The 12766-nt window shown below is 38.4% G+C and overlaps 1 protein-coding gene across 2 annotated transcripts in view; it reads right to left on the reverse strand.

The window, feature by feature from the left end:
• The window catches only part of LOC124404221 (reticulon-1-A), a 41887-nt gene extending 29196 nt beyond the window's left edge, over positions 1–12691 (reverse strand). For both annotated transcript variants that reach the window (XM_046878170.1, XM_046878169.1), the window contains exon 1: positions 10477–12691. In XM_046878170.1, coding sequence (XP_046734126.1) covers positions 10477–12172 — 1696 coding nt within the window. In that variant the 5' untranslated portion in view covers positions 12173–12691. The remainder of the gene's footprint in view (positions 1–10476) is intronic.
• Between the last annotated feature and the right edge of the window lie 75 nt (positions 12692–12766).

A 12766-nucleotide genomic window follows, 5' to 3' on the forward strand; every position in this document is an offset into this window, starting at 1 on the left:
AAATATTAACGGATTTGGTATTCTCAGTTCAGATGAAAAATACATATTCATGGTCATGTTGTGATTATGATTTGTCAAATATAGCTCACCTTTTCACACTAGCTTAAACGTAACACCAAATACCTGCCATGGCCGACAAAACTGTACCGAAAGTCGACGTTCCTTCTGTATTTGACGGACAGATACCAGATTTAAGATAATACAATGAAGAATAAAATAGACTATTATTAGACTATTAACGGATTATTTATTGCTTTGGTCAAAAGCATGCGGAATATTGTAAGCTGTTGATATTCGTCGCTGATAATACGGCATTGAAAAATTCTTCTTTGGATAGCCAAATCTGATATTCAAGATAATAGAAATGAAACTGAAATTCGATTTGAAATTTCAATTGATTTACGTTATTAGTACGTAAGATTTTCAACTTGAATATTCAATTCGGTTCTGTTTACCCAGCGATTGTGCCGATAAGTGATAAGATGGATCAGAATTAATATTGGATGTTATAATAAATTAGTTAATCAGAATGATTACAAGACTCATTTTTCGAATGTGTTAATACGACGATGTTACAACATCATGCAGCAAATTAATTCGTGAGTGAATTGATTAGATGAGTTAATTACGGTGCATGAATAAAAATGTTAGTTATCATAAACCGGAACTGTAACTCATGAATCGTTTCCCGTGGTTGGCGAATAAGCGCAATGATGCAATTACAAATCGGAATATACATATATTACAATGCACTGCATTTATTCACACCTTTGAAATCCAATGTGATTCATTTTTTTTTTCGTCTCCATTTCACTTGAATCTGAACTCGAAAATTCAAAATGGCGGATCCAATATGGCGGAAAAAATTTTGAAAAAATTCTATAAAATTTTTTGGTGTGTATTAAGTTTTCTTAAAAACTAGCTTTAGATTTTCATGGTAGATTAACAGAAAATACTTTTTTTTCATGGACTAGTACGAATTTCGACCATTTGTGTGCTGAAAAATGTGCTATTTTTGCAATAAATAAATAAATAAATTTCATATTTTTTTTCCACTTACGATTAGAAATATCTAAGAAACCATTTGGAACCAAAAAACTTCGTAGTTGATACCAAAAAAAGTAGTTTCCAGAGAAGCTGTGCCGACATATAATTTTTTTCGAATATCTGTTTGGGGTTTCGGTTTCTCTTCATCCTTTGTACGGATTTAATATTATCGTCCTTGACTATAATGTCCTACATATATTATACTTGCTGCAGCTCATTGCATAGCTAATTGTTAGCCATGTAACAACAACGAGCAATGGCAACCGCAAAGAAACAATTGGAACGCTGATGAAGGTCGAGGCAATTATATAACTCAGCTTAATGCTGGAATAGGTTTTTTCGTTTTATTTTTCTTTTTCTTTTTTTTTTTTATTACTTCCAGCAAGTATCGACCATATTAGAGTCAAGGAAAACAAAACTTTTTAGATCGATTGATCAAATCGATTCACGTGCTAACAATTGTGCCAATAATATGCTGTCGCACGATTCTGCAAGTTCTGATCACAACAGCTTCGGATTTAATTTGATAACAGCTAGAGTTAATATGTGAAATAAATATGAACATCAAATCAATGTTTTTCTCTCCTTATTACGATACGAACGCAGTAACACAACTCGTACTGTACAACTCTTATCAGCAGAGTAATAACGGTTCTGGAAAATATTCAACTTCATTTAGTAGCAATAACTATACTTGAGCCAATTTTTGTTAGAAAGTAATGCAAAATTATTGTGTTTTTGTACGGTGCAAAAATGGAAAAAATTTTTACCGAGAAACAACAAGACATCGATAACAGAAATAGAAAACTTGACTCGATTTTTGAATTGCCTAAGTAATGATATGATTAATAAATTTGTGGATGCAAAGAAAAATGATTTGAAATTCAAATTTAAAAAAAAACGTGTTAATGAATTGATAACAAATAAGGAAAAAAATATTTTTCTGGTAAATTCTGAATTTTATAGCCGATCGCGTCAATCCATAATCGTAAAAAAAAATTCCAGCGATATCCTCGGCCATTATTCGTAATATCTCGCTCGCAGAAACTCGAGGAAATGCAGTATCGAAAATTTTGAGCGAAGTCGTCTGAACGAAGGAAGAACTGCAGGCGAAAGGTAGAAATGTAAGTTGGAAATACTACGATTGAACACGAGACGAGGGTAATTGATAGGAGACAAACGCACACAGCTAATAACAGGAAATTTGTGTGTAGAAGTGTGCGTGGAAGTGTGCCTTCGGTGTGGTCACACAGTGTCGAGTCAGGCGGCACCAAGTGCGGTTCATTCTCGGTTCTACAAAAATTCCACTAATTATTTGTTCGATTCCGCGTTCTAGTCGTGCTTCACATTTGTTGAAATTCGAAATAGATTTTTTATTTTTACTGGTAAATTTTTATCAGTGCATTCTTCACTATTCTTATTTTATTTAACGAAGAAGAAGAAGAAGAAGAAGATAACGGTGAGTTTTGTTTTAAAAAATTTTTCTTCTGCTATTTTAACTCCATCAATGTGATTCATACTTTCGTTATTCCATCTCTTATCCCACATGATTTGCAACTATCTTGCAATTATTTTACAACTTGATGTACCACGTGGTTTGTGTCTATATGCAGATAAGGAAGACAAACATTATCTTCACACGATTGAGCAAAAAGATCATGTTTTACAAGATTAAAATATTGTACAATGAGGTCGAGAATAATTGTCGATTTTTTTAACATATTGAAATTAGTAAGGTTATCGTATCGATTCATGCTGACGAAAAACCATTATCTCGAGATTTTGGAATTGTTTGAAATTCGGTAAACCATATTAGTCAAATAAAACGCACTCATGTTTCGAAATCTTAGGTTATTCTTTAAAATCATTAAGAAAATAGTAATTTTTCTCCCAATGTTTCGTTACGATATTAACATTACTAACTTCAATCTCGTGATTTTTCGAACGCATCTTATGCACTGCTATTTGCAATTCAACGTGATTGAGTGAATTGAATAAACTGGTTTTTTGCCTTCTTCGTTTCAACTCATGATCATCGAAATGTTCCATGAACAATGTGACACAGGGTATCCATCAAGGTTTATTCACTTAAGGGTAAATTTTAGGGATAGAAATTTGTCTGACAGTCCAAGAGTGTAAAAAATTAGTGATGAGTCAACCAATTGCAAAGAAACAGCCACCATAATGTCGATGAGTAAAATTTAATCTGAGTTACCGAAAAGTAATCAAATTTCAGTAGAATGTACCCTAAATTGTATACATGCAAGGAAATTTACCATATAATCTGACATTGCTCCTGTAAATTCTCCACGAAATAACTGCATCCAAGTTTCTATTCGAAAGTATTGAATGTATGTACCTACATGATCGTCTTTGTCTTGACTTGTTAGCAGGCAAGTCCGCCTAAATTAGCCTGATTGTGAGCTAACTCTCGGTCGAGTATATATTTCAACTGATGCGTATTTGAATGGGAATTGTAATCAGCTTAAATTAATATGATCTAGAATTAGAAGAAGAATGTCTTCCCAATGTGATTCGTAAATCATGTCACGTTTCGCGTAGATCAAGTAAGTAATTCATGATGTGAACGAGGTATGTAATTAATTGTCTATAAGTTGTTTTTCAATTTATTGATACCGTGTGAACAGTGAAATTTTTCAATTTTCATCACATTTCATAATCAGAAATTTATCGGAGTTTTCCCGCTTCAGGAAATTTTTCGCGTTATTATTTCCTATGTAAACAATTGAATTACATAATCGGAATTCACGAAGCATTTCATAATACGTGTAGTACATGTATTTCACAATCATTTTTAATTACATGATACGATTGGTCATTAGTTGATATTCGGAACCCATTAATAAACATCCATTAGAAAGTCCATATTGCAGTCAGACTTGTTTTCGATGAACCGAAACTCAAACCACGTGTATTTTCCAACATCCAGATAATCACGTTCTACGATCGTAGAAATCAAAAGCCAAAATTTCAAGAGTAATTAATAATCGCTTTTGGAGCAGAAGAAAACAAAATTATACAATTAACTCTCCGCTTATGAAAAAAATCATTTTATTAATTCATTAGAAGAAAAATCTTAAAAATAAGATTGCATCGCAAGAAAAAAAAAAAAAAAAAACGAAATACAAAACTTTGATTGATCGGATTAGGACTAATTAAAAAAGTAGAAAAAAAAAAACAATCAGGAAAGGATCGCAAAAAGATTTACAACCATTTTGTATCAATAAATCGAAACTTTGATCGTAAGCTTGAAGAATTCTTTCATAATGTAATCATAAAGTGTACACTTGACATTGACAGATTAGTATTACGCGCTAGAGTTGTTGCCTTGAAAAATATCCGGAAAGCGGAATGTCGATCTGTTTCCACAAGGCGATAAGAAGAAAAAAAAACATTGGGCAACCGAACATTGAAGGTTATGTTTAAAAGATGAATGCAGAACATGGACTTGATGCAGAACTTTCATCAAAATCAATAACGAATAATGTATGTACTAATGCGATCATAACCAAATACCTTAAATAATAAATTTTGCAAAAACAAAATAGAAATAAGTCACATCAGTGTCATTTTTGAATAGATGTAAATTTTTCGGCGGGATAATAATAATGCCAAAACTAAGTTTAATTTTTTCAAAGATGCATTATTCGTCAAAGGTCGATACTTTCAAACGTATTTGTTAGACAACCTAGAATATATGATGGCATTTACATTTTCACGCTCTAGATTACCGACCACCGTCACTTCAAGTGTCGGTAAAACAGGACGACGAATACGCTGTGGTATCTGCTCTGATATACCTTCGACAGATCTTTATCGAAGTTATCTGTAACACTTCTTTGTCGCAGAATCGATCAAAACATCGAAACAATCGTAATCGGGACGATTGAACGAAACGATTTGCGTCATCGTTGAACCGTCGATACGGTCCAGCAGTAACCTAGAGACAGAAAAACTTTCTCTGCGTTGTGTTGGTCACAGTTCGATTTAATCACCCCAAACACCTGAGTCCTAATTACTCGACGAAATATTCTTTTGAGATAATATTCACCAAGAAAAGTTGTAAGTGTGATGCTTCAGGAAGACTTCAGCCTCAGTAATCGGTCTTCAATATTAGAAGTCCCGTTCATGGAAGGATGAAACAATGCAACGCATAGAGTAATAAGGAAAAAGTCAGTGAAACCGGAATCGCTCAGTTGGATCCTCGGGCTTATAAATCCTAAGACTCAGCAAACGAGTTAGCGAAAAACGTGAAATCACGCGTAAAAATAATTTATCTGTGCCAAAGAGCGCGGGGCAGGTCGAGCGAAGAATTCAACCGGGATTTCTCATTTCTCGAAGTAATTTTAGCCGCTCCGCTCAAATCTCCACACCAAGTTAATCCTGTTTATTCAGCGACGCGCACAGGATCCGTCGCCAAGCAAATTGGGGCAATAATTTGTTCCCAGTACTTTGTTCACGATCAGATGCCCGGTTTGCGGACAATTTGTCAAAGTATTTAATTTCTCTTATAAAATGTTAATCAGAGTATTCGTATATCGCTATGACAATATTGGGAAAATTGAATCAACCAGTGTTTTCAGAAAAAAATCAAGTATCGTCGAGATAATAACATGTAGCTGCTACTGACGTCATGTTTAAAACCACGAAATCCATATCAGTGAGTTCAATTTCGATATACACGATATACATACGCCCGTATTCAAGAATATCTTTCACATATAGCTTATAATAATTCTATACCCTGTAGTAACTGTATACGTTTCTCCTTGAGGAAATGTTCGCGTTAAACGTTCACTGAGATTTAGAACACACAGCAGAATTAACAAGACCGTGTTAAGCAGGGGAATCACTTCATAAACTTTCTGAACTTGTTTAGAAATAGGAATATCGATATTTTATTGAGCCCCGATAATTGAGATGAAATCATAAATTCATTACGGTATATTAAAGGTCCTTAACATCCAGCTGAAGAAGTTACCTGCACACTATCGTGAGAAACACTGAGAACTTTCCGATAGCGATCGGCGTTAACGAAAAGATAATAAGGAAGTTATTAAAATCATCGTTTTTCTACGGTCAAAATAACTTGTAAAATAGTCCTTAGACACGATATCGGATGTAGTAGGTCAATACGCAGAATTCTTTTTATTCCGGAAACTGTGGAAAGCTATAGAGACTCGACATTGGTAAAATACCAGAGGAAGGTGACTAGTAATAAAACGTGTCTGTTGCCTCCCCCAGGTCGTTGTGGCGGTTAAATTTCTCCCGTGCTTTTTCAAACGATCGATAAAGTGTACCTGGGTAGCTTTTCGCCCTTGCTAAGACTGCGGATTGCACCCTGATACCCAAGCATGCAACACGCGGCTGCTTAATATAAGGTATACTGCACCCCGTGTTTAAGTTTTTTACCTGCCCCCAGCATCAGGGCCGTAACAAGTAATTTGAAAAAAAAAAATGATGATATGTATCCAATGTTGTTATGCTTGTCGTGTGGCTCGTTTTTCTGTACATCGATTTACTTAAAATGAGTGCACATGATATTCATATTCCAGCTGGGCGAGGCCCAACCCATTACCGCAATGAGGAATATTCGTTAAGGGTGCGGTGGAAACTTACCACTATTATCTTTCTAGAAATGCGCAGTGACCGTTACTTGTGGACGAATATGACTACGGTTTATTAATACTGCAGTTGACTCTGGTCTCCAATTTTAGAATCGCTCATCTCGCACATCGTTCGGTTAATTTTTTACTCCCACCGCAATGTAGTGTAAGGTAAATGTTTATCGTATACCAAATCATTGCTATCCTTGAGGATTCAACGGTTAAGGAGGCTGAAGTTAGTAATGTGTATCGAAACGTTGAAAGAAAAATGACTATTTTTTGAATTTCGAATACCTGAAGCAGTTGGATTTACAAAATCTGAGTTTCTTGATACTGTAAACAGTTTACTAAATTTCAAGTAATCTTAAAACAATAAAATAACGACTTTTTCCAAAGATGCATCATTACATTAACGTTACAAACTTTAGTCTGATAATGGTTACGTGATATGATGACAAATGCACGTTTAACGGAATTTGTTATAGTGCCCGAAAGCCTCACAGCAAACTATATACAAATGCCAAAGTACTGTGATTCCAAGTTACTGATGGTTATTGACTATATGACTTAGCCAGAGCATTCCAGGGCAAATGTAAATCCTACAAGCACTAATTACCATAGCTCATTAATCTCCTGATGTATGTATCACTTGTATCTTTATACCGTTCATTATGTGTATGTACATGCCTATGTTTAAAAAGTTACGCTACAATTATCACGGTAAGCATGGATGCAGTCTGTAACGCTGGCGTGCTTATGAAGGTGCTCGAAGAGAGACTCCAGACGGTTGTTCTTGACATGTTCATGGTGTATAAGCCGTGTGCATTATACGTATGAATAGGTTATTACATGATTCAGAAGTTCAAGGGCTAGATTTACCGCTACGTTGCAGGTATTAAAGGGTCTGCAAGAGACATGAATAAAGTAAAAATAGAAAAAGAAGAATAATAGCCAACTAATTGTGTTAGAGTTACACCTTTACCGACCGGGTAATGGTCATTTTTTAGATAGTTAGACTAGCAGTTAGACATAGATGTAAGTTTCGAGTGAAGCACTAATGATATTATATATACATACTCTACGTTCACTACGTTTTTATTGATTGCTGCATTAGTGTATCAGGAAGTTGAAGACGCCACCAAAAATAAAGTCTAAAAATTTATAAAATAAATAAGTTAAAAACTGAGCACCTTTAAACCCAAATCCTAACAAATTGTATCATTTGACCGTGCGTGAGTAGCGTGAATCCGTAGAAGTAAATGAAGGCGGACGAGAAACAATATACGTAGAGCATAACTGAGAGGTTTTCCGAACGGCAGCGGCGAGAATCACCGGCTTGCAATCAACAAACCAGTATCCAAGCGGAAGTCTGAAAGTCGCGGACGACCTCGTTAGCGATGGAGTTCCTGCCACTTGTCCATTGATCCCATTACAGTATAGTTTCAAACCCCAAAATCAACTGCTACGTCACTAATGTGCAGTTCTCAAAGCTGTAACTGCAGTTTTAAAAATTCTCAAGTGTCATTAACCTACAGAGTGTCACTCTTCGATCCTTCAAACGGTACCTAAAAAATAGATGTCTATGTGCGTGATGAACGACGGTTCAAGTTAATGAATCGAACCTGCTTGAACATAAGAAAAACTACAGTCTCTGATACAGAAGCCCTTGGATAACAGAACTAAGAGCGATGGATAGAAGACAGACACTCGAGTGTCAGGAATAGCCTGCCGAGTTCATTCAGAATGAGATTAGGTTCATCGACACTAGAATTACGAATTTACATCAAGAAATGCAGGTGCCTATGGTTCTACGGTTGTGGGTCGCATTTTTTTACAGGTAGATGGATCGAGTAGTGGGGAAGTGACTCAATGCGTGACATATACTTCGAGATGGTTTAGTAACGTTTATTAATAGACTTTAATAATCAGCCCGGCAACTTGGAAAATTTCACTTATAGATTCGATTGATGTATCAACAGATTAAACTCCAATCAAGCCTAAACTACGAATGATAATAATAATTCTGTGGATCACCTTATCCTGATGCCCTTATAATTTACCATTCACATGAAGCGGCTAACGATAAGGTAGGTTAGTCTATAAATAGAGATTCCGCCTGCGGCGTAACCGGCTTGAACACAAGTTGAGGACTGACTGAATAGTGAATGTATGACTCATGATTACAGGTACATACATGCATATTTCCACCGTCTCCCAGTGTTCCTTCAAGTAGTTCGACCACTTTACTTGTGAATATCATTACGAAGTCGAGACGAACATAAATAGGTTTGAACCGATGTTTGCGCGATGAAAAAAACTACGCGTGCAGATGAGATGACGACGATGCGTTTGCGTCACAGTCATTTTACACGTGTACAGAGATGCTATGGGTATACAAGCAAAGACAAGCATTGTTCAGACACATCGATTTAATAATTATGGAGCTTCGTAATAAAACGATAAAATGACGTACCGGTCAACCGTTAAACGAATATCCAGAAATGTACCTCTCAAAAATACAAAAACGGTTTAGGAAAAAGTTTCGTGCGCGTTGAACTCGGCGAACCTGAACTATGAAGAAATAAATCTATATTTATCGTGTTAAAAAGAATCTAACAATAAGTCTGCAACTGCGTTCTTTAATCGCGGGGTGACGCATTGCATGTCATACCTACATGTTTATTTATACATATATTATATGGATATTTCACTCGTATAGATCATGCTATCAAAAATAAAAACGGCACGTATTCAAGTTAGGTGTTAGAGTTTGTTCCGGTTCGTCAGCTCAGCATTTCTACAGCAATTGATTCGCACAATGTAATAATAATCTCTACTTATTTTTTTGAATGAATCGATCAGACGTGCCACTTTCTTGCAGCATATAATCGTTTTCAATTAGTGGTGTCCTAAAATCGATTTCGACGTTGCCGTATATATCTATATATAAAAAAGGCTTGACAGCCCCGTTCTATACACAATTCTGAACAAAAACACTTCATTATATTTTCATTTGAAAAATAAATAAAGAAATGGCAGAAATTCTACGAATTTACTATTGTGATTTCATAGAAACCATGCCATGTGTTCATTTTTGCCTTAAATGATAATGTATTTAAGTGTTTTTGTGCTGAATTGCATATAGAATGGGGTTGTTGAGCTTTTTTTCGCGTTCGAGATACGTGGACTTCAATATGTGGAGATATATACGTCAACGTTGAGCATTTTTTGTCAAGCATCAAAACAATCCCTCAAGCCCCCCAAATTCGTCTACACTGCCTCACGTCAGGATATCATTTCTAACGATCTACTTCACGAACCTATTATCCTTGCATTCATGGTAAGGAAAAGTCTTTACTTCGCAACCTTATTAAGACTGTGTGAAATTTAATAGATCATCATAAATGAAACGTACTCATGTTTTGTACATACAGCCAATTCGTTAAAAGTAATTACAAAGTTGCATAATACTGTATTTCCCCCTGATGTTTTGTTACATTAACGTTACCAACTTCAGCCTCGTATTTTTTCTGTTATTTAAAGTAACACCAGTTAGCTCAGACTATATTTTAGACTTTTTTTATTCTCTCTGAAGTATGGATTAGTTAGATATGAACTGCAATAAGTGGACTCGTCGTTGTTCTTTGGTCGTAAACAAAAATAATCCTTTGTGACGGTAATAATTCATCGTGAATTACCGTTAACTTGCGTTTTGCAAAATATCGACAATGTAAGCGCAAGGAACAGAATTAGCACAGATAAATGTAACATTACATTTATACACATAGAAAAAATGACTCACCTAATCCCATTTCGCGGAAAATCTCTTTAGGAGCAATTTCTTCGACTGGATCTTTTCTGTAACAAACGCCCACAGCTGTGTCCGGTTTTTCCTGTTTTTTGAGCGGTTCCGTCTTCGTCGCAAACTCTGGTTGAGCCAGGCGAGACGGTGGCAATGGACATGATTCTGGATCCGATTCGAACTCCGAATCGCCTGTTTCGGCACCGGCTTGAAGGAACTTATTCTGCCCGCCACTTTCCGTCGCAATAAAATCAGAAGACAATTCGTATTTCTCTGGGGCCGAGGGTGCTCCTTTACCTACGAAACCTTGGAACGGTTCCGGGGTACCGGAGCTGATTGGTTCCGGTGACGCATCCCTCGGTATAGGTGGCAACGATTTGTTCGGTGGTTCCGGCGTTGGTTCCCGGTCATCGAACTTTTCCTGCAGGGGTTCGCACTTCTCAAATTTATCCGGCTTCTCTACGACGTTCCACGAATCATCCTCAAATGGTTGCTGTTGCACGTGTTTAACCGCCGTCTCTTTGGATATATCCTGGATAGAATCGTCCTTGAGGAAGTCGATCGTTGGTGGTTTTTGCGGCTCCGGTAATACGGAGGATTTTATCTCCCCCAAAAAGTCCTCCTCAGGTTTTTTCACCGTCTTAACTTCTACGTTGCCAAAATTCAAACCCTCCATAAGCTTCGCCGAGTTATCCTGCGTTGCCGGGGCCGCATCCGGTTTCTTAGCTTGTCCGTAAGCGTCGTTGTCTGGTCCAAACAGGTCACGCTCCAACGCTTCGTCACCGTGCATCCGATCGTCCTTGATGTCTTCTAGGCTGAAGAGGTCCTCCTTTGGATCGATGGTGTCCTGGATCTCTGGCATCTTCAATGCAGCCTGGGCGATATCCTCGAACAATTCTTCGAAAGATTCAGACTTCTCGGTGGCCTTGGGCTTTGCCTCGCCAACCCGGGCGTCCAGAGCGTGCTGGAGCTGGGATACCGGATCCTCTGTGACCGACTTGCCTACGCCAGGTGCAGACGTCTTCTCGGGTGTTATTTCCTTGATCAACGGGTCCTGGGCGGATAGATTTTCCTGGAGACGACTCTCAGCCGGTTTAACGTCTTTAGCTAAGGTCGGCTGCGGTGGGTTGTAAGCTTGTCGGGAACGTTCGCCGTCCATAAAGGCCAGAGACGCAGCCTTGGGGTCTGCACCTTGCGGGAGGGGTGTCGGGTGGAAAGGGTGGAAGGGTTTCGACGCCTGCGCAAAACTCGCAACTTCCCCGAGGATGTCATCGACGTCGTTGATTGGCTTGTCGAGAACTTCATCCAGGGTTCGTTTCGCAAAATCAGCCGAAGGGGGCGGAGTTGCAGGCGCAGGCTGCAGATAGACTTCGTCAGCTGGTAAGCTCGAGTCCAGCAGACTTCGTTGGGAGTTGGGCACAGCGTCGTGTTTATCGATTGAAGCAGGGTGCACCTCGCCGACGGCACGTGGCACGTCGGCGAACTGCGCCGGGACCGCCTGATCCTGCTGGCCCTGAAAACTGGCGGCCATATCCTTGCTCTCCTGAATGGGCGAGGTGTCGTGCTCCAGGTGTTCGAAGTCGTCGAGTGAGTGGTGATCTCGTTTTAGTTTGCTAGCCGCGTCGGCATCCCCCGGATGTAGAGGATTTTCTTTGACCTTGTCAACCATCTCCTTCGGTAATTCAAAGTTATCCATACTTATTGATTCGAGTTCTCACACCTAAAAACGACGTTTGATCACTTTCGCCGTCACAAATCTTCCTCCACAAAAGAAAAAGGAAAATTGTTCCTCTCCTTTCTAACGGAGCAAAGTATTCGCAACAACGCGCAATTGCGTATCAGCAACACCCTTTTGCTGAACCTGTACGTGTCAAAGTCGAACGGACACTGTGATATTGCTTTCCGAACGATCGCGTACCGCGAATGCCGCTATCATGGGCGAGAGCGATGTGGGAATATTTCTGGAAATCCGTTATTTATCAGAATAATAAATAAAATGATTTACGGAGAGGTTAACGCGATTAACCGTACGAAGAAAATCCCTTCTCGTTCTTGAATTTTTTCGCGTGTCTCAGCTGTCAAATGTCACAGACACGAGTGAACCGAGGAGAGAATGAAGAACAGGCAAAGAGCAGCGCACACAGCAACGCGCACAACGGGCAGTTAGTCAGACAGACAAGGCGAGGCAGCGGCACCAACAGCAGCCACTCGGATTTGCTACGCGGTCTCGTCGCCACGTCGATGTGGTAGTGCCGGTTCTCCCACCCGGTTGCCGGGTTTCCTACGTCCC

Source organism: Diprion similis, chromosome 3 (genome assembly GCF_021155765.1).
Source record: "Diprion similis isolate iyDipSimi1 chromosome 3, iyDipSimi1.1, whole genome shotgun sequence".
Taxonomy (NCBI): domain Eukaryota; kingdom Metazoa; phylum Arthropoda; class Insecta; order Hymenoptera; family Diprionidae; genus Diprion; species Diprion similis.